The sequence below is a fragment of the Myotis lucifugus genome, unplaced genomic scaffold (assembly GCF_000147115.1).
Source record: "Myotis lucifugus unplaced genomic scaffold, Myoluc2.0 scaffold_1, whole genome shotgun sequence".
Lineage (NCBI taxonomy): Eukaryota > Metazoa > Chordata > Mammalia > Chiroptera > Vespertilionidae > Myotis > Myotis lucifugus.
Window position 1 is genome coordinate 31,690,786 of NW_005871049.1, and position 19,516 is coordinate 31,710,301.

At 37.3% G+C, this 19,516-nt stretch overlaps 1 protein-coding gene across 6 annotated transcripts in view; it reads left to right on the top strand.

Moving 5' to 3' along the window:
* The window catches only part of CLCN3 (chloride voltage-gated channel 3), an 82,328-nt gene that overhangs the window by 19,884 nt on the left and 42,928 nt on the right, over positions 1–19,516 (top strand). The window contains exon 1 of one of the 6 annotated variants that reach the window (XM_006081886.3): positions 6,337–6,547. The exons of 4 other annotated variants lie outside the window; for them this stretch is intronic. In XM_006081886.3, coding sequence (XP_006081948.1) covers positions 6,469–6,547 — 79 coding nt within the window. In that variant the 5' untranslated portion in view covers positions 6,337–6,468. Of the gene's footprint in view, positions 1–6,336; positions 6,548–19,516 lie in introns of those variants that run through there. One more of the 6 variants, XM_006081889.3, reaches the window with a different exon arrangement.

Here is a 19,516-nt window from a genome sequence, read left to right on the forward strand (position 1 = left end):
GGGCCTAACCCAGAAGTCAGACTTCCCTGAGGGGTCCCAGATTGAAAAGGGTAAAGGTGGTCCAGCCCGGGCTGAGGAAATTCCCCCCCCCCCCCCCCCCCCCCCCCCGCTAACGAATTTTGTGCACTGAGCCACTAGTTGGTGTATAAAAATACAACTGATTTCTGGACATTTATTTTGTCTCTTGCTACTTTACTGAATTCCTTTTTTCTGTTCTAGTAGGTTTTTCGTGGAATCTTTAGGGTTCTCCATGCCATGTACAATAATGACAGTTTTACTTTTTCCTTTCCAATTTGAATGTTTTTTATTTCTTTTTCTTGTCTGATTGTTATGGATAGGCCTTCCAATACTATGTTGAATAAGAGTGGTGAAAGTGGACATCCCAGTCTTCTTCCCGATATTAAGGGAAACACTTGTAGTTTTTGCTCATTGGGTATAATGTTGGCTCTGGGTTTGTCATATAGGGCATTTATTTATTTATGCATTTATTTATTTATTTATTTACTAGAGGCCCGTTGCACGAAGAGATTTGTGCAATAGGCCTTCCCTTCCCCTGGCTGCCGGCACTGGTTTTTCTCCGGCACCTGGGACCCAGGCTTTCGCTCTGGGCAGAGCCTTCAGTCTTTGCTGCTTTGGCCGGAGCCTTCAGTCTTCGCTCCGCTGCTTCGTGCCTACATATGCAAATTAACCGCCATCTTTGTTGGGTTAATTTGCATACTCCTGATTGGCTGGTGAGCGTAGCGGAGGCACAGTCAATTTACATGTTTGTCTATTATTAGGTAAGATTGCCTTTATTACATTGAGGTATGTTCCCTCTATTCCCAGTCTTCTGAGAGGTTTTTTTTTCTTTGTTGTTTAAAGTATTACATATGAATCCTTTTTCCCCCATTGACATCTCCCCGCTTGTTCCCATCCCCCAGCACATGTCCTTACCCCCCCCCCCACTGACTGTGTCCATGGGTTATGCTATATGCATGCATACAAGTCCTTTTGTTGATCTCAACACCCCCCTTCTCCCACCTTCCCCCTGAAGCTGGATGGTATGTTTGATGCTTCTCTGTCCTTCAATCTATTTTAGTTCATCAGTTTATGTTGTTCATTATATTCCGCATATAATGTGGTATTTATCCTGTAATATTTAGCTTTCTCTGACTGGCTTATTTCGCTTAGCATAATGCTCTCCAGTTCCATCCATGCTGTTGCAAATGGTAAGAGTTCCTTCTTTTTTACTGCAGCGTAGTACTCCGTTTTGTAGCTGTACCATAGTTTTCTAATCCACTCATCGGCACTTAGACTGTTTCCAAATCTTAGCTATTGTAAATTGTGTGCTATGAACATAGGGGTGCATATATTCTTTCTGATTGGTGTTTCTAGTTTCTTGGGATATATTCCTAGAAGTGGGATTACTGGATCAAATGGGAGATCCATTTTTAATTTTTTGAGGAAACTCCATACTGTTTTCCAGAGTGGCTGCACCAGTCTGCATTCCCACAAGCATTGCAAGAGGGTTCCTTTTTCTCCGCATCCTCTCCAACACTTGTCGTTTTTTGAATTGTTGATGATAGCCATTCTGACAGGTGTGAGGTGGTACCTCATTGTTTTGATTTGCATCTCTTGGATAATTAGTGACTTTGAGCATGTATTCATATGTCTCTTGGCCTTCTGTATGTCCTCTTTTGTAAGGGGTCTATTTAGGTCCTTTGCCATTTTTTGTTTGCGTTGTTTATTTTCCTTTTGTTAAGTTGTATGAGTTCCCTATAAATGTTGGAGATTAAACCCTTATCGGTGATAACATTGGCAAATACGTTCTCCCATGCAGTGGGCTTTCTTGTTGTTTTGTTGATGGTTTCTTTTGCTGTGCAGAAGTTTTTTTTAAAAATCATAAATGGGCCCTAACCGGTTTGGCTCAGTGGATAGAGCATCGGCCTGCGGACTGAAGGGTCCCAGGTTCGATTCCTGTCAAGGGCATGTACCTTGGTTGCGGGCACATACCCTGTAGGGGATGTGTAGGAGGCAGCTGATCGATGTTTCTCTCTTATCGATGTTTCTAACTCTCTCTTCCTCTCTGTAAAAAATCAATAAAATATATTAAAAAAATAAATAAAAATAAAAATCATAAATGGGTGCTGGATTTTATCAAATGCTTTTTATGCATCTATTGATATCATGTGGTTTTTATCCTTCATTTTGTTTATTTGCTGTATCATGTTTATTGATTTGTAAATATTGATCCTTCCTTGCAGCCCCAGAATAAATCCTAGTTGATCATGGTGTATGATCTTTTTAATGTATTGCTAGATCCAGTTTGCTAATATTTTATTGAGGATTTTAGCATCTATGTTCATCAGGGTATTGGTCTATAATTTTCTTTCTTTGTTGTGTCTTTATCTGGTTAAAATGGATAAATGCCTAGAAATCTTCCAAATCTTCTAAATTTAAATCAGGAAGAATCAGAAAAGACCAATCACAACTAATAAAATTGAAGCAGTAATAAAACAAAAATCACTCAACAAATATAAGTCTAGACTAGATGGCTTCACAGGTGAATTTATCCAAACATTCAAAGAACTAACACCTATCTTTCTCAAACTATTCCAAAAGATTTAAGAGGAGGAAGACTCCCAAGCTAATTTTATAATCCTAGCATCCTATGTCCAAATCCTTAGTAATTTTTTATTGACAAACCTTCTAATTCCCTCTTGGCTATAAATTCCCACTTCCATGTTGTATTGGGAATTGATCCAAGTTCTACTAGTATGTTGAGGTCTCTTACCCCGTTGCAATACTGCTGAATAAAATCTATTGTTACTTTTTTGATTAACTATAGTCCAGCTCTGGCTTTTCTTTGAAAAAAAAATATATATATATATAATTTTGCATCTTTAAAATATAAGAATTCCTTTAAGGTTATTATCACATCTAAAATATGAATGATTCCTTAAAATAAAACATATTGTGTATTTCACATTTCCCAAATTGTTTCATAAAAAACTTGTACATTGAAATTGCTTGATATGTCTTTTAAGTCTTTTTCTTTGTTTTTATTTATTTATTTATTTATTTATTTATTTTGGTTAATCCTCACTCGAGGATAGATTTTCAAAGAGAGGAAGATGGAGAAGGGAGAGGGAGAAACATTGATGTGAGAGAGACACATCAATTGGCTGCCATCTACATGTGTCACCACTTACCGGGGCTGGGGTCGAACCTACAACCCAGATACATGCCCTTGACTGGGATTCGAACTCTTGACCAGTATGTCTATGGGCTGATACTCCAACGATTGCGCGTACTGGCCAGAGCTATTTGTTTTGTTTTTAATTGTATAACCTTTTCCCTTCCTTTTTTTCCTTGCTACTTGTTTGTTGAAGAAATCACATCATTTGTTTCCTAATTTGGGTTTTCCTGATTGTGTTTTTGAGCTGTCATTTAACATTTTTCTGTGTTTTGTATATTTCTTGTAAATTGGTAGTTAGGAAAAAAACATTTTTAAAATAATTCTGTTATAGGTTTCTTGGATCATGTGTGTTAGGAAGGACTTAAAACTTGAACATTATAATACGATAGTTATATGTTGTGTACATACATATAGTTATGATATCCTAGTCATCTGTAGTCATCTGTTCTGCCTCCCTGATTTATATACCTCATAGAGGTTGTGATTTAGCCAGTATCCCATATCAAGTTGAAATTAGAATCTAGGGTGCATTTGGAAGTAGAAATCTCTTTCCCTTCTAAATTTTATTGCTTCCACTTTAGTGTTTTTGTTCTTCAGAAGTTCCTTCCTGAACATCCCTCCCACCCCCACCCACTGTACCTAGGAATTTGAATTTGTCTTCTCTTCTCTTTCTACTTGATGGGGCAAGCACGCCAGCAGCCGGGGGCAGTTGGGGGCGATCAAGCTGGCAGGGGGGGAGTTGGGGGCAATCAGGGTGGCGGGGTGGGCAGTTAGGGGCGATCAGGCTGGCGGGGGGCAATTGGGGGCAATCAGGTTGGCAAGGGGGGGCAGTTGGGGCTGAGCAGGCTGGCAAGCAGAGTGGTTAGGGGCGATCAGGCAGTCAGGCAGGTCAGCAGTTAGGAGCCAGTGGTCCCAGATTGGAGGACCACTGTACCTAGGAATTTGAATTTGTCTTCCCTTCTCTTTCTACTTGAGCCCCACTCTAAGTGTAATTTAGTTTGTTAATCTGGTAATACCTAATCTGTGTCAAAGTCCTCTTTTGCCACACCTTCCAGCCTTTATCCTTTTCTAAAGTCTAATTATAAAGCACTGTAGCCTGTAATAATTCTTATAAGTGGCAGCCATGGGTCCCATAAACATGAGATTTGTTTACTTTTGAAATGTAAAAAAATTTCAGATTTCTTATTATAAAAGTAATATATTTATGCAAAAAAGTAAATATATATTTGCTTAAAAATTTAAAACAGTGTGGAACTATATAAAGTAAAAACTAAATATGCCATCATCCTCTCCACTTGACCTCATTCCTTCCTCAGTGATAACAATTGTTGAGTTTGGTGTGTTGCATTCTAAACTGAACTCTATAAAAATACATACAATTCATATATTGTATATACATGTACACATATACAATTTTTGTTAACTAAAAATAATTAAAAATTACTTATGATAAAAAACGTTTACTTATATTAAATATAATATATTTTATAGGGAAGGTATTCTTCCCCCTCTAGCTAGTGCTAGCTATCATTTTCATTTTTCCTTTGTGACCAAGTTGTAAGTCAGGAAAAACAAGAGAGTGTCTACAAATACCAGGAAAACTTGTAGTTAGATTTTCATTTTATATAAAGGCATGAAAGAATGGAAATAGTATTATAAAAATTAAATTATTTATGAATGTCATATAGCATATAGTTTTTAAAAGTTTTATTATAGTAGAACTTTATCAGAGGACCAAATTTAATGTAGTAAAGTTAGTTCTTTGGTAAAGCTTTCCTTATTTAAAAAAATTATTTCTAAGAAAATTTAAAAAATACAAAAAAACAAAAAAACTCACACGGTCAAATCATATTAATAGCCAGAATCAGAATTAGATTTTATGGTATGAATTCTAGTCTCTGTTCCTTTCCTAAACCCTTTTCCTCAAATCCTAGGTGGGATTTTATGAGAAGGTCTGTTTTTCTGATGTTCACACTTTTTGAAATATAAATACTTTATTTAACCTAATTAAAAAATACCTCAAATAACTAAAATGTGACTCCTCTCATTTTTTATTACCCCAGTTCTCATATAAATGCCTTGAATTGGAGTGGACCTCAGAGGTTGGCTCATTCAATACTTAGGAAAATAAATTTTTGGAACCGCAATTGCTCCTAAGGAATAGTACATTTTTATTTAGTGGCACTGCAACAATATTGCTATTTCAGAAGGAGAATATCCTAGTCTAGAGGAATCACCTTAAAAGTAGCTGTACAAATTATGAGCATCAGCTTTTTTTTAAAAATGACATTTTGAAACAAAGAGTTGCTTTATTTATGAATTTCATAAAATTTTCCAGTAAAGATTACCTTTTGAGACACATTTTACTAAAAGCCTTTTTTTAAAGCACAAATATTTGTGAGATAGGACAAGTAGGAAGATAGGAAAATCTCCTGCCTACTGAATCTGTGTTTGTATTGTTTCACAAGCAATAGCCAAATTACTTATTATGTTAATATGTTTTTTTTATTCTGAAAAGGTGGAATGTCTTACTGGTTAGTTCTTGAAAGAAGGAAACAAGAGGCTGCTGAATGGGATTAGTGAGATAAAATACTACTCAACTGCTCAGTTACTAAATTTTCTGAACCCACAGTAGAAGTCTGAAGTACATTTTACATAATTAAAAATTGACTTTTAAAACCAAGTCTCTTGAAGCCTGTGATATGTTCTAGTTCTTTATGACTCACCTGACATTACTATATAAAAATTAGTACCCTTATATTATAAAATCACACAACCTTAGAGCGTTGCTTCCTTTTTTCTACATTATAAATGAAAAGGGGCATTGTCTACATCAGAATTTCCTTTTCACATCTCTATATTAAATGCTTTGTTCCCCTGTATATTTATCTTAAAATCAAAAAGAAAAAATGCTCTGTTGTCTTACTGTAGTTGCCACTGACGCTATAGAAGCTCTATTGTGAATGCTTTAAAATTCTCAAACCAGTTTTGTCTGTTATACTTGGAGCTTAGTCATCATCATACGTAGCAGGACCTGGTTAAGAAGGCTGTTCCGCCTCCAAGCCTTGCTAGATTGTAGCCACTAGCAACCAGGCTGCAATAATTTCCCTTTGATGACATCATCCACTGTGGAAGAACACAGTTGCTTTAGCGAGTCGAACTACATACAGTTCTAACCCTCATCAAATATGGCATCTCCCTTGCCTGCTGCAGCAGGGGTGGAGGAAATGCCACTGTCTTTTTAAGCTAGCAAGCTTTTCTTTTTCTTCTTCTTTTTTAAAATTCTAATCATGGATGCTTCTTCTGATCCTTATTTGCCTTATGACGGGGGAGGAGACTATATTCCCCTGAGGGAATTACATAAAAGAGGTAATATCATCCCCTTGCTCTGAATCCACTGTGGGTATGTTTTGCATGCGGCTGGGCGGTTCTCTAATTGAAACAGGTTCTTGGTTGTCCTTTAAATACTGCAGTATGTTGTTTAGTTGGCCTGGGTTGTTAGCTAGGGGCAAATGCAACCTTCTGAATGTTCTGTAGTCCTCTCGGATTGTTTTCTCTGTGCAGATTAGTACTGCTTCAGATCACATCGGACTCCGACTCCATCTTCTGTGTGAAATCCTCTTTCTATTTAACTGGGAAAATGAATTAATCCGCTTTTACAGCTAAATAATGTAGTGTTGATTGGCACCTAAAAATAATGTTTTTCTTCCTTTGGAAAACTTGTTTCCTTTATTTTATACAGAGAAATCAAGTGTGTGTCTGTGTACCATTATATTTCAGCTGCTGCCAATTACCATGTAGCTTTCACGCCACAAAGTAAATTTATAGTAAAAGCTGACTAGCATTTTAGAACACTGAAATGACAGTAAAGATGAACACATTTTTATATTAATATTTTCCATTTAATATGCATTTCAACTGATTAACTACATTGTCTTACACAGGTAGCTTTTAAAAATTGATATGATAAAAAATTTAGGGTAATTTTTATACATCAGAAAAAATAAAAGTCAATAGTTTGTAAAAACCAGAAAAGCACCCAACATTCACATAAATCTTTTGGCAGGTACTGTCAAGGTCTCCTTAAAACTGATTACATGTTAATTTAAACTGCTTTTTATTCATTTTTCTTAAACTGGTTATACTAAAACTAGGCTGTTGGCAATTGTTCTAGAAAAAAAAAATTGACCCTAAAGAAAACTATCTTAGGTGACTTTATGAGCCATGTTAGTTTGAATTACTGCCTACTATTATAAACTCATTTTATGGTTTAACCAAACTTATATTTATGAAATAAAGAAGTCATGGTTTTCCTGAGTATATTTAGCCTATTTTATTTAAAATATAGTTTCTATTCTGACAACACTTTTTTTTAGTGTTAAGTTCCATTAGAATTGAAAAGTTAAGATAGTCAGCAAATATTTATTGGTTACAATGTCTGCTAGATACTATTTTAGGCTCTGAACAGCTATAACATTATATATCCTATAGTATTGTGTTGTTAGTAAAAACTTGTTTTTCAGATTTTGAGAAAAACTGCACCAAGATCATGTTACATATACAGTATTGTGCTTCTCGAACAGAGTTCCCCTCTTTATGAAACATATATAATTACATATATATGTAAAATAATATATATATAATTTTAGAACATTTGGGGAAATAATCAAATGAAGAAGAAAATAAAAGTTTTTCATAATCTTACCACCCAGAGCTGTTGGCCCCCTCTCCCCCCAATTCTTAGTGTGTACATTAACTCTCCTTTTTTGTTACCATCATCTTTTTTTTGTTAAGGATTTCTTTTAACAGGAAGCAACTTGGATGAATGGTGACTGTTCAAATGTCACAGTATTTGTAAGTAATTAAACTGTAAAACAAGACAAACTATGTTTTCTTTGAGCTATTATAACATCTGTTTGTTGATGATAATAAACCAAAAGACCTAGGCTTGAGAAATTTAAATGGTCAGTGTTTAGCTTAACAATCTTTGACATAACTTACTTATAGAGTTCATCTCTGTATAACACATGCAAATAATAAGAAATAAGCCAAAGTATATGTGAGAATAGGCATGGTTACTGATACGGTTATTACTAAAATATAGTCTTTTTGTGTCTATTGTATTTTCATAAATAATCCTTTAGGAATCTTGCTTAAGTCTAAATCAGTCTTTCTCTTGGCAGCCCAAATAGGTTCCTTGTCCCTTGATGAGACTTATTCAATTAATATAAGCTAATGTTATTTGAATGTAAAATTGTGTCTTTGTAGTACCGATGAGTCAGTTATTAGGCTTACTTTACTGTAGTATCCTAGTATCTGAGGGTAAAAGGTTGTTTTCCATAATTTATAAGCTATTATAGCCATGGGTCAACACAAAGGAACTGGAGATGTGGAGATAAGCAGCTAACATAAATCAAGAAAACTGAATCAGGACAAAACAATGACTCGAAATATATCTTCAGGCTGATAAAAGGTAAAGAGGCAGACAATGGAAGTATGAAAATGTAAAGTAAACATGAAACTCGAAATATTAGAGTTAGGGATTACCTTTGTGGAGTAAATTACATTTAATACTACTTTTCTAGCTGAGATGGTAAATGATGTAGCTCCCTACTTAAGTGAATACTATAGAAACTGGAAATGTCAGTAGATTAAAAATAGAATTAGTTAATATATTGTTGGTAGATTAGAAATTATGACATTTTAGAAATAGCCATCTTTTGGGGTAAATTTCCTACCCAGAAGCTATCAAGTTCTTTCATGAAATGTCTCTTTCATTTAAAAAAAAAAACTTTATTGCTCAAAGTATTATATAAGTCGTTCCCCCCCCCCCCACCCCCCCATTGACCCATTCTAGCCCGCTCCTGCTCCCCACCCACCAGTCTCTTGTCATTTTTGTCAGGGGAAAAAAAAAAAACTTGCTTTATTTGGATTGTCAGTTTTATACTTTGACTTTCTTCTCAATTTGTTCATGAAGTTTAATTAGTTGTGGGGGTGGGGGTCGACCGGGGATGAATCCCTTCTTCTACCAGGCCCTATCTTGGATTTGATCTTTTGGGTCTTGAGCCTGCCTCCATTTATTCCCTGAGGGATCTTTAAAACTTATTTCAGTATTACTTGTTTCATTCCAAGAATTTAGTTGAGCTCTTGTGTATGTATACAGCACTACTTGGTGCTGTGGAGAAAGATGGTGGTACTAATAGTAATATTAATAGTAGCTAATACTTAGTGTAGAATTTACCGTTTGCCAGATACTGTTTTAAGTGCTTTAGGTGTATCAAATCACTTATGTGTATCATCATTTTATTTCTCATTGCAAACTTGTGAAGTGTGTATTGTTTTAACCCCCATTTTTCTGTTGACAAAACGGAGGTAAGCAAATGTTAAAAGTCAGGATTTGATCTAGAAGATTTGGCTCATACTCTAATCATGCTTCTTACTATAAATCCCTGTAATAACTTGGCATTTTGAGTCTGGAAGGGGCATCAGAAGGCTTCCTAAGTTAAAAACAAAGAAACAAACCCCAAGGAAGTTAATACATTTCTAGGGAATGATATAGACTGTGTGTTCTCTGGGACTTTACAGGAGGAAGAGATCAGTCTCTTTTTGACAAGTGTTTTCAAAGTAGGCCACGTCTTCAAGTACACAAGGGAATTTGATATGATGTTCGTGGGGGAGAGAATAGAATGAGTACGTGCTCTGGTGGGAATAAATGCCTCTTATGTTGTTCCCTGATTAGTTTTGTTGTATAAATGTGTCATACAAGGGGTAATATAGAAAGGTGGAAGGAAGAAGAGTACCGATTCTAGAGGAAACTTGAATGCCAGACAAATAACAGTTTTAAACGACAAAAATTGTGACCTTCCTATTGAAATAAAAGTTTGAGGTCTGTTCTTTTTTTTTTTTTTTTAAGTTTGTACTTGAAATCATTTCTTGACATTCATTAGCTCAGAGACGTATTTAAGTAGTTTTTTTTTGTTCTTATTATAATAGATGAATTAGTTCATTTTTATTCCCTCCTAAAAGTATCAGTAGTTAGCATTTTTTTGCACATTATTTGGAAATCCAGGTGCTAGATGATATTCTTACTGCCATAAAGACATTTTGTAGACTCTTTGTAAAATGATTTTAAGTATCCAGTCATTGTTGTGCTTCTGTTACCTCTAATCTTTTAGCCAAATAGAAAATTAAATCTGTTCTTACAAATTAATTCATCTAAGTGTCTGTAAATTAAAAGAACAAAATAAAGATTCTTTATTTGATGTTAGTAACTCTTTGTATTCTAAAACAATACAAAGCCTGTCTTTAAATTTATTTGCCCACAGTATCTGAGTTTAAAATCTTCAATAAAATTTGGTTCAGATTACTATCTTTAGCTCTATTTTCTAAAAATAACATACACTTTACTATGATTAATTTTATACCATCTCATGGCTTGTCGTAAGTCATAAATGCTTTGTGTATCAAGATTTCATAATGTGAGCAGATCTGCCACATAGATTAGGTTTGTAACTTTGGCTATTTTTCCCAGCATCGAGGTCTTTTCTTTGTGCCTACACAAAAGCACAGGAGACTGGTGGCTTACATTGTATTTTAAAGTTTGTTTTTGTTTTTTAATAAACATGTTTAATTTGTAATCTTTTGTAGTCCTTTTCAACCATAATTAGATAAAAAATGGATTTACTGTAGTTTCTGTCAATTTACTTCTCATTCCATTTCAGAGAACAAATTTCATAATTTAAAAAACTCATGTAATATATAAATCATCTTATATGCAGAGATAATAAATGAATATGGAATTTTTTTCCAATTATACAGATGTTTTAATATCCACTTCATTATCTCTACCTAAGAAGTATCTTTATTTTGGGGTGGCAATAGAATAGAGAAGAAAACAGTGAATTGGATAGTAGGCTTAGCATTGCTGCTGACTGGTTTTATGTCTTTGGTCAATTTCTTTGGGATTTGGCTTTAATTTCCAAGTCTTTGCAGTTTAAATAGATGGCAATTAAATATGACTGGATGGCAGAACAAATTTAAAGAGTACATACTTCATTTATCCTATTCATTTATCCAGCAGACATTTAATTGACCACCTACTAAATACTAGGCATGGTGCTTGCCATTACCCTTTTAATCTTTCATTTGGGAGTCTGCTAACATTCTGGAACTTCCACTATCAACTTACAACACTTACTTTCCCTTCCTTACCAGGATGACCATTTCTTATCAGTAAGGTCACAGAGGGAGGGAAAAAAGCACACTGGAGACTTGACTTCCTGCCCTTAATATACAGAAGAAACTGGATAGTTGGGCAATATGTAGGATTTTGGATTTCTGCCTGTCTTCTTCCATAATTAAAAAAAAAATGAATGTTTTATATGTGTATGATAGGACAGTAATCTTCATTATGAGCTTAAATGATAAGAATCACTGCTGTCACATGTTTTGAGATCAATCCTAGAGGTAATAATAGTTTTAGGAATAAATATATACTTTTTCATGTAAAATTATTATTTGGATATTCCCCTTTGAAAAAAGACTTAGGCTGCTGACTATGTCTGGCTTTGAAATTTATAAAAAGCTCAGCCTAGGGTGGAACCATGAAGTTTTTTTTTTTAGTTCAGTTTACCAAATATATATTGAAGGGCCAGTAGGTGGGAATATAAAGATTTTTATTGATGAGAAAGCAGATAATTTCATTAATGTATTCTCTCGTTAAGTATTTGTCAAATTTCAGGTTTTAACATGTTGGTTATGAAATCAATTGGGTTTGTGACTAGTATTAAAAAAAAAAAAGTAAAAGTATCAGAGTATTTGCCAAATAGTAAGTATACTAAACTTTGGTTTTACTTAGGTATGTATCTGTATACTATGTCAGTGAGAAATGCTTTTGCCGTGGGCCAGTCAAACAAGTTTGAAAACCAGTTTCTTAAGTATACAATTAGGAAGGCAGTTAACACTTTCTTTTTAGGCAGTATTTCTGTGGCCTAAGCTGAGTCTGGAACAGCCTAAAGATGAGAATGGGGTGTGTTACTGTCCCAGACCTCTGCTAAAGCATAGGGATGTGAGTGCTGGTAGCAAAGCCGTGCCCATGATTACTATTGCAACATTTTTCATTGCAATATTTTAAATAATATAGGACAAGTGGTTGGAACCAAAGGCAAAGTGGGATGATGATAGTGATGGATAGGATTGTATTAATTGTCTGAAAGCTAAATGCATGGGCACAAGTGTTTTGGGAGAAGGCACCACCTAATTTGGAAAGGAGAGTGTCCAGATATCGTAAAATATACAAGCAAATAAACCATGAGATTATTTTTAGGCAGTATTTTTTAGTGATAAGAAATACCTTTAAGTCAAACTACTTGAGTTTGAATCCCTCTTCCACTACTTACTAGCTTTGTACCCTTGGGCGTATTTCTTAACTCTGTGCCTTGTTCTAATTTATAAAATGGAGACAGTGATACCTATCTCTTGGGGTTGTAAAGATTAAATGAGCTAATAACACATGTAAAGTGCTAAGAACAATGTCTAGCACACAGTAAAGTACTCAATAAAGATAGTTGTTTCATTATTCTTATTATTTGTCACCAGATAGATAATGGTTTGTGGCCTCTAGGTGGGAAAGATTATTTTAATTCTGATGTAATCTAGTTTGTCTGTTTTTTTCACTTGTCAGTTGTATGGTGTTTTATCTGCAAAACCATTGCCTAATCCAAGGTCACAAGGATTTACTCATGTTTTCTAATAAGAGTTTTATAGTTTTAGCCCTTACATTTTGGTCTATGATCCGTTTTTAGTTAATTTTCATGTATGATATGAGGTATGGGTCCAGCTTCATTCTTTTGCATGAGGACAGTCAGTTGTCCCAGCATTTGCTGAAAACACTATTCTTTTCTCATTGGTGAAAATATTACTTTAAATAATAATGAATATTAATTTCTACAGATAATATAAAAACTTTTTGTTGAGATTACAGATATTAGTATATAATGAATTTGTGTTTAAATAGATATGCATGAATTTTATAAAGTTCTATTTCTGGAGAAAAATAAAAAAGGAATAAAATATTACTAATAAAGTTATTTTTTCAAGAAAACTGCATGCCAGTTATAGCTCAATGATTGGATAATTTCTCCCGCTTGCTGAGATATTTTAGTGTTGGTAATACTTGAACTATGAAATATTGTTGGTGATATTTGATTTGTAAAATGTTCAGTTATGGAAAGGTTGGCTATTGACCATACCTTTTGGATATTTGTGTGTTTTTTGTCCATGTCAGGTATAATGAATTACATTATATGTTAAAAATCTATAAGATTTTTGCACAATATACAGTTGTAGCAGAGCTCATTAGTCAAATTTGTAAGATTCCACCCCCGGCTTTGTAATGTTTTGAGTCTTTTAGTTAAGATTAATATCTTATGAGTAATATAACACATAGTAATATAATATAATAGGCAGTATGCATAGTGGTAAGTGTTGTTACTTTTTTAATTTAATTTATTGATTTTGGACAGAGGAAGGAAGGGAGAAAGAAAAACATCTACTTGTTGCTTCACTTATTTATACATTCATTGCTTGATTCTTGTATATGACCTGGCCAGGGAGCAAACCTGCAACCTTAAGAGTATTGGGATGATGCTCTAACCCAGTGGTCGGCAAACTCATTAGTCAACAGAGCCAAATATCAACAGTACAACGATTGAAATTTCTTTTGAGAGACAAATTTTTTACACTTAAACTATATAGGTAGGTACATTGTTATTAACTTAATTAGGGTACTCCTAAGCTGGCCTTTGCTAAAAACATCCTCAGTCTGATTGAGGTACATTCGCTGAGGTCGACCCCTTCCAACTCTCCCATCCACACTCATCTTGTATACTTGTTTCGTCTATCTCCTTTCGTTCATCCTCTCTATATGTCCAAACCATCTCAACATACCTTTCTCAAAATAGACTCGCCCAGGCCGAAAACCGACTTATGCGCATGGGCCACGAAGTTTCAATCGCACTGTACGTGCGCGCCCGCACGTGGTATTTTGTGGAACAGTCACACTGAAGGGGCCAAAGAGCCTCATGTGGCTCGCGAGCCGCGGTTTGCCGACCACTGCTCTAACCAGTTGCGCTCCCTGGCCAAGGTCCTAATGATGTTTAAATGCCAGAATATTGAGCAGAAACAATACCTTGTGTTTATTGATTTCCTACTGTTTGTCAGATATGTATATGATTTATCTCCAGTCCATATATCATATTCTAAAATGGGTGAGAAAACCAGGTACCTCCAAGACGTAGTTAATAGGCAGCAAAGCTGGAATTTGAGTCTAGGTCTTTCTGATCTGAAAGTGCATTAAGGTCATGGGATTTCTCTACTAGGCACTGAAAAGAAAGTGATCTTTCTCCAGTGTTTTCTGTTGCTGTTTTTCAGCCATTAGGTAGTAGAGGATAGTCATTGGCATCTGGTAGTCAGACCTCCAGAAAAGTTGTTTTAAATTTTTTCTTGTTTTCAATTTGGGAGGTACTACTTTCAGATCACACCTTCTTCCAGCCTATGATCTAGGGTCTAGGTAGCAGGAGCTATCCTTTATCTTTTTGAAATTTAGTTGTTAACATTAATAGACTCCTACTATCTTTGTGTATCTCTGCTCAAGGTTTACATTTCCAGGAGATAGAGTTTGATTAGTTTAACTTGAATCATGTGCCTTTTTCTTCGCTGGGATTGAGGCCTCCACCAAGATGGCACACAATGAGGAATAGAAGTTTCCTAAAAATACTTGGGTTCTGTTAAAGAAAGAAGGGAGCCCTAGCTGGTTTGGCTCAATGGATAGAGCGTCAGCTGCGGACTGAGAGGTCCCGGGTTCGATTCCAGCCAAGGGCACATGCCTGGGTTGCAGGCTCGATTCCCAGTGGGGGGCGTGCAGGAGGCAGCCAATCAATGGTTCTCTCTCATCATTGATGTTTCTCCCTCTCCTTTCCTCTCTAAAATCAATAAAATATATTTTAAAAAAATAAAGAAAGAAGGGAAAAGGTTACCAGGCAAGCAGAAACAAGTGTCCATTATACAAATGATAACCCTAATCTGAGGATAGTTACGGGACAATGTGTTTATTTGAAATTTGGAGGTGTATCTGGTTATTAAAATTGAATATCTGGGTATTGGCTTGGGAAAAAAGTTAAGAACAAGAAGAAAATTGAAAAAATCTAAAAATTAATTGGAACCTATTCAAATCTGGTTTTATGGCTAATCATTTACTCTCTTGCAAATGTTTTGAGAAACACCCACCCAAATGACAGATGCTATGCTCACATTAACAAAGATATATATATATTTTAATTTCCTCTTCTCATGTCCACCAGACACCAATTGCTTTCTCTTGTGTTCTCCCAGAGAGATGGTAAGACTTTGAAAGTTATGGGTTGTTGAAGGTTTTCCTCATCCACTTGTGTTCTTGCCGTGATTTTTACAAATATTGCTCATTTTTTGTTTGCTCTTTTATTTTGATATCCAGTTATGTTGTTTTTCTTCATAAGCAGATTCAGGGAGATTCAAAAACTATATTAACCCCATGATAGTCCCAGAGTCTTTATAAATATCTTTGCATCCATATTTCTGCCTTACCCTCTTTCTCTGTGGCTGGAGAATAGTAAACTGAAGGCAATCTTTAAAAGCTAATACAATCGATTAATTGGACAGAAAAATTAATTCTTTTTACTATGTCTTTTGTGTAGATATCATCAAAAACATTATTTGATCTCAAATTAAGAGCATCACTTATTTTAATATAAATATACAAAGATGTAAATTAAATAAATGCAGAATAGTTACTAGATTAAAGAAAATTCTGAGGTACCTGGTGGTACACAGAAACACAAAAATGTTTTAAGAATAGAAGCCCTATTGTATGTTTCATTTCTCTTTATAAGGCTTATTAGAGGGCCCGGCAGTTGGTCATGTAATCACTGATTTTCTATTCTGATTTTGGAAGTCTTGGTTCTCTTTATCATTCATCCTATCTAATAATAGACAAGCGTGGTAATTGACCGTACCTTCGCTATGCCTCCCATGGGCTAATCAGCGTGATATGCAAATTAACCACCAACAAAGATGGTGGCTAATTTGCATACTGAAGGCAGGGCGGGACAGCGCGAGCCTCCAGCGTGCCGCCATCCAGGGCAGGCAGGCCCTAGAAGCCCCAGAAGCCAGCCTGCCTTGCCGCCGGGGACCCGATCCGGTCCCGGGCGGCAAGGCAGGCCAACCCCAGAAGCCCCAGAAGCCAGCCTGCCTTGCTGCCGGGACCCGATCCGGTCCCGGGCGGCAAGGCAGGCTGGCCCCAGAAGTCGCCTGATATGGTAGTAACTCTATCAGTAAGCACTCTGAAAGTCAGTGGCATAAATGCACCAATTAAAAGACAGATTATGAGGGTAAATCAAAAACAAAACCCACTTTAAATATAAAGACACATATAGATTAAAAGTAAATGAATTAAGCTGCAGCCTGTTTTGCTCAGTGGATAGAGCATTAGCCCGTGGACTGAAGGGTCCCAGATTCGATTCCAGTCAAGGGCATGTACCTCAGTTGCTGGCTTGATCCCCAGTCCCTATCAAAGCATGTGCAGGAGGCAACCAATCAATGTGTCTCTCCCTTTCCCTTCACTCTCTCTAAAATTCAATGGAAAAATATCCTTGGGTGAAGATTAACAAAAACAAAGTAAATGGATTAAGTAACATTAAAGAGATTATAAGAAAAATATATTCCAAATTTTGTTAGTTGTATAATGGTTATGTTTAAATTATTAACACCTAAGAAATTGGGTGAAGGTACATATAATATGCTGTAGTATTTTATAGTTTTTTTTTACATGTATGAGATTATTTCAAATTAAAATATTAAAAAATTAAAAATTAATAAAATATTAAATGAAATGTATCTGCATTACATGAAAAATCTCCTAATTGCTTCTAGCATAATTTATTAAATTGTGCTAAAATTTACAAGGGTTCAATTAAAAAATATCTTAATTCTAAATGATATAATAGAAAATATATAATAGTGCAGTTATAAGCACTTATCTGAAAATAAAAATTTAAAGAAGTGAATTTAAAGAAGGGAGTAGCCAAAGAAAATATATGCACAACCCATGGACACAGACAACAGGATGGTGATGGCCAGAGAGAAGTGGGGGGCAAGAGCTGGGTAGAGGGGGCAAAAGGGGGGAAATAGGGACATCCTATATAATAATAATAAAAGGCTAATATGCACATTGACTGAACGGCAGAATGACTGGTTGCTATGATGCACACTGGCCACCAGGGGGCAGACGCTCAATGCAGGAGCTGCCCCCTGGTGGTCAGTGCACTTCCATATGGGGAGTGCCACTCAGCCAGAAGCTGGCTCATGGCTGGCCAGCGCAGTGGTGGTGACAGGAGCCTCTCCCACCTCTGTGGCAGCACTAAGAATGTCCAACTAATGGTTTAGACCTGATCCCTTGGGGGCCTAAGCCTTTAGTCGGACATCCCCCGAGGGCTCCCTGGCTGCCAGAATGATGTCTGACTGCAAGCTTAGGCCTGATCCCCTGGGGAATGGGCCTAAGTTGACAGGTGGACATCCCCAAGGGGTCCTGTACTGTGAATGGGCGCAGGCCCAGCTGAAGGAACACCCCCCCCTCCATTGCACAAATTTTTGTGCACTGGGCCTCTAGTTTACAATAAATCAAACTTACATTTAATTCAATAGAAAAAAATAAATAAATAAACTAATTGGAAAATAGGATTTTGATTTGAGATAGTTTTAGAATGTCTGCCTAGTAATAAAAGTATGCTAAATACTGAAAAGCTTATAAATCAGTGTGGCTAGTGTAATATTTATATTTTTGGTTTATAGGAAGTTGTTGTTTTTTGTTTTTTTTATCATTTTTATTTCTTGAAGTATTACAAAGAGTATTACATATGTCCCCTTTTTTCCCCCCTTGACATTCCCCCGGCCCCTACCCCCCAGTGTCTTGTGTCCATTGGTTATTCTTATATGCATGCATATAAGTCCTTCGGTTGATCTCTTAATACCCCCCAAACCCTCCCCAGGCTTCCCACTGTAGTTTGACAGTCTGTTCAATGTTGCTCTGCCTCTGCATCTACCCCTGTTCATCAGTCTATACTGGTCCCCATTATCTGTCCCAACCTCACTGGAGCAGTCCCAACCTCACCGGGGCCGTTTCAACCTCACCGGGGCCGTCTTGACCTCACCAGGGCCGTTTCAACCTTACTGGGGCCGTTTCGACCTCACCGGGGCCGTTCCGACCTCACCGGGGCCGTTTCGACTTCACTGGGGCCGTTTCAACCTCACCGGGGCCGATTCAACCTCACCGGGGCCATTCTGACCTCACCCGGGCCGTTTCAGCCTCACCGGGGCCGTCCCAACCTCACCGGGGCTGTCCCAGCCTCACCGGGGAGACACAAAAGTTTGGCCCTCTGTCCCCTGCCGGGTGGCTCCCCACCAGACAAAATCTCCAGGCGTTCCTTTTGGCTGAACATCCAGGACGCCTGCTCGGACTACGCCCTTTACCAAGTGCACAGGCTGCCCGTCTGCCATCCCCCAGCGTCCCACGCGAAACTGGAACCGGTGGGCGTGCTTGTGCGCCTGCTGGTACAGCGGTTCCACATCGCCGGCCCAGCCCCGGCCTGCCCCGAACCCGACTCCGCCCTCCAAGTGCATCCCTCCCGGATGCTAGGAGCTGAAATCTGCAGCCTGCTGGGTTGGGCTCTGTACTTGGTGCCTCTGTACATCCTACTCAGTCTCAATGTTCTTCTTTCTTTCCTTCCAGTTGTAGAGCTTCCACTGGGCCAGCTTTCCCATGGTTCCGTATGATAGCTGTTTGTCCTATAGTTGGTAGTTTCGATGTTGTTGTGGGAGGCAGCACACACAGGTCTCCTCCTTACGCCGCCATCTTGGTTCTCCTGGGTCTGCTTCTTGAGTGTGTCTCCCATGGGTGCAAGCAGTTGAAGTGTGCAATTTGTTGGGTTAGGCTGCAAAAGCGCAGGTGGGTCTTTTTGTACAGCTGGCACAGCTTGGATGGGGATGTAAATTGATTAGGGCTGGATCTCAGGGAGTCGCCATGGCGGAGCAAATAGCACTGGCTGCGTCTCTGCGGCCCCTCGCCTCTCCGGGACACTGGGCTTCGCGTCCCCCAGTGCCGGCGAGCAGCTGTGCGACAGAGCCTCCCTCGCTTTCTGATGGCTGCAGGCCATGCCACCTCTCCCCGTAGTGTCTGGTGCCTCATGATCCCACCCGAACCAGTCAGTGAATTTGAGAGTTTGTAACAGCGCAGGTGTTTCCTCTTGT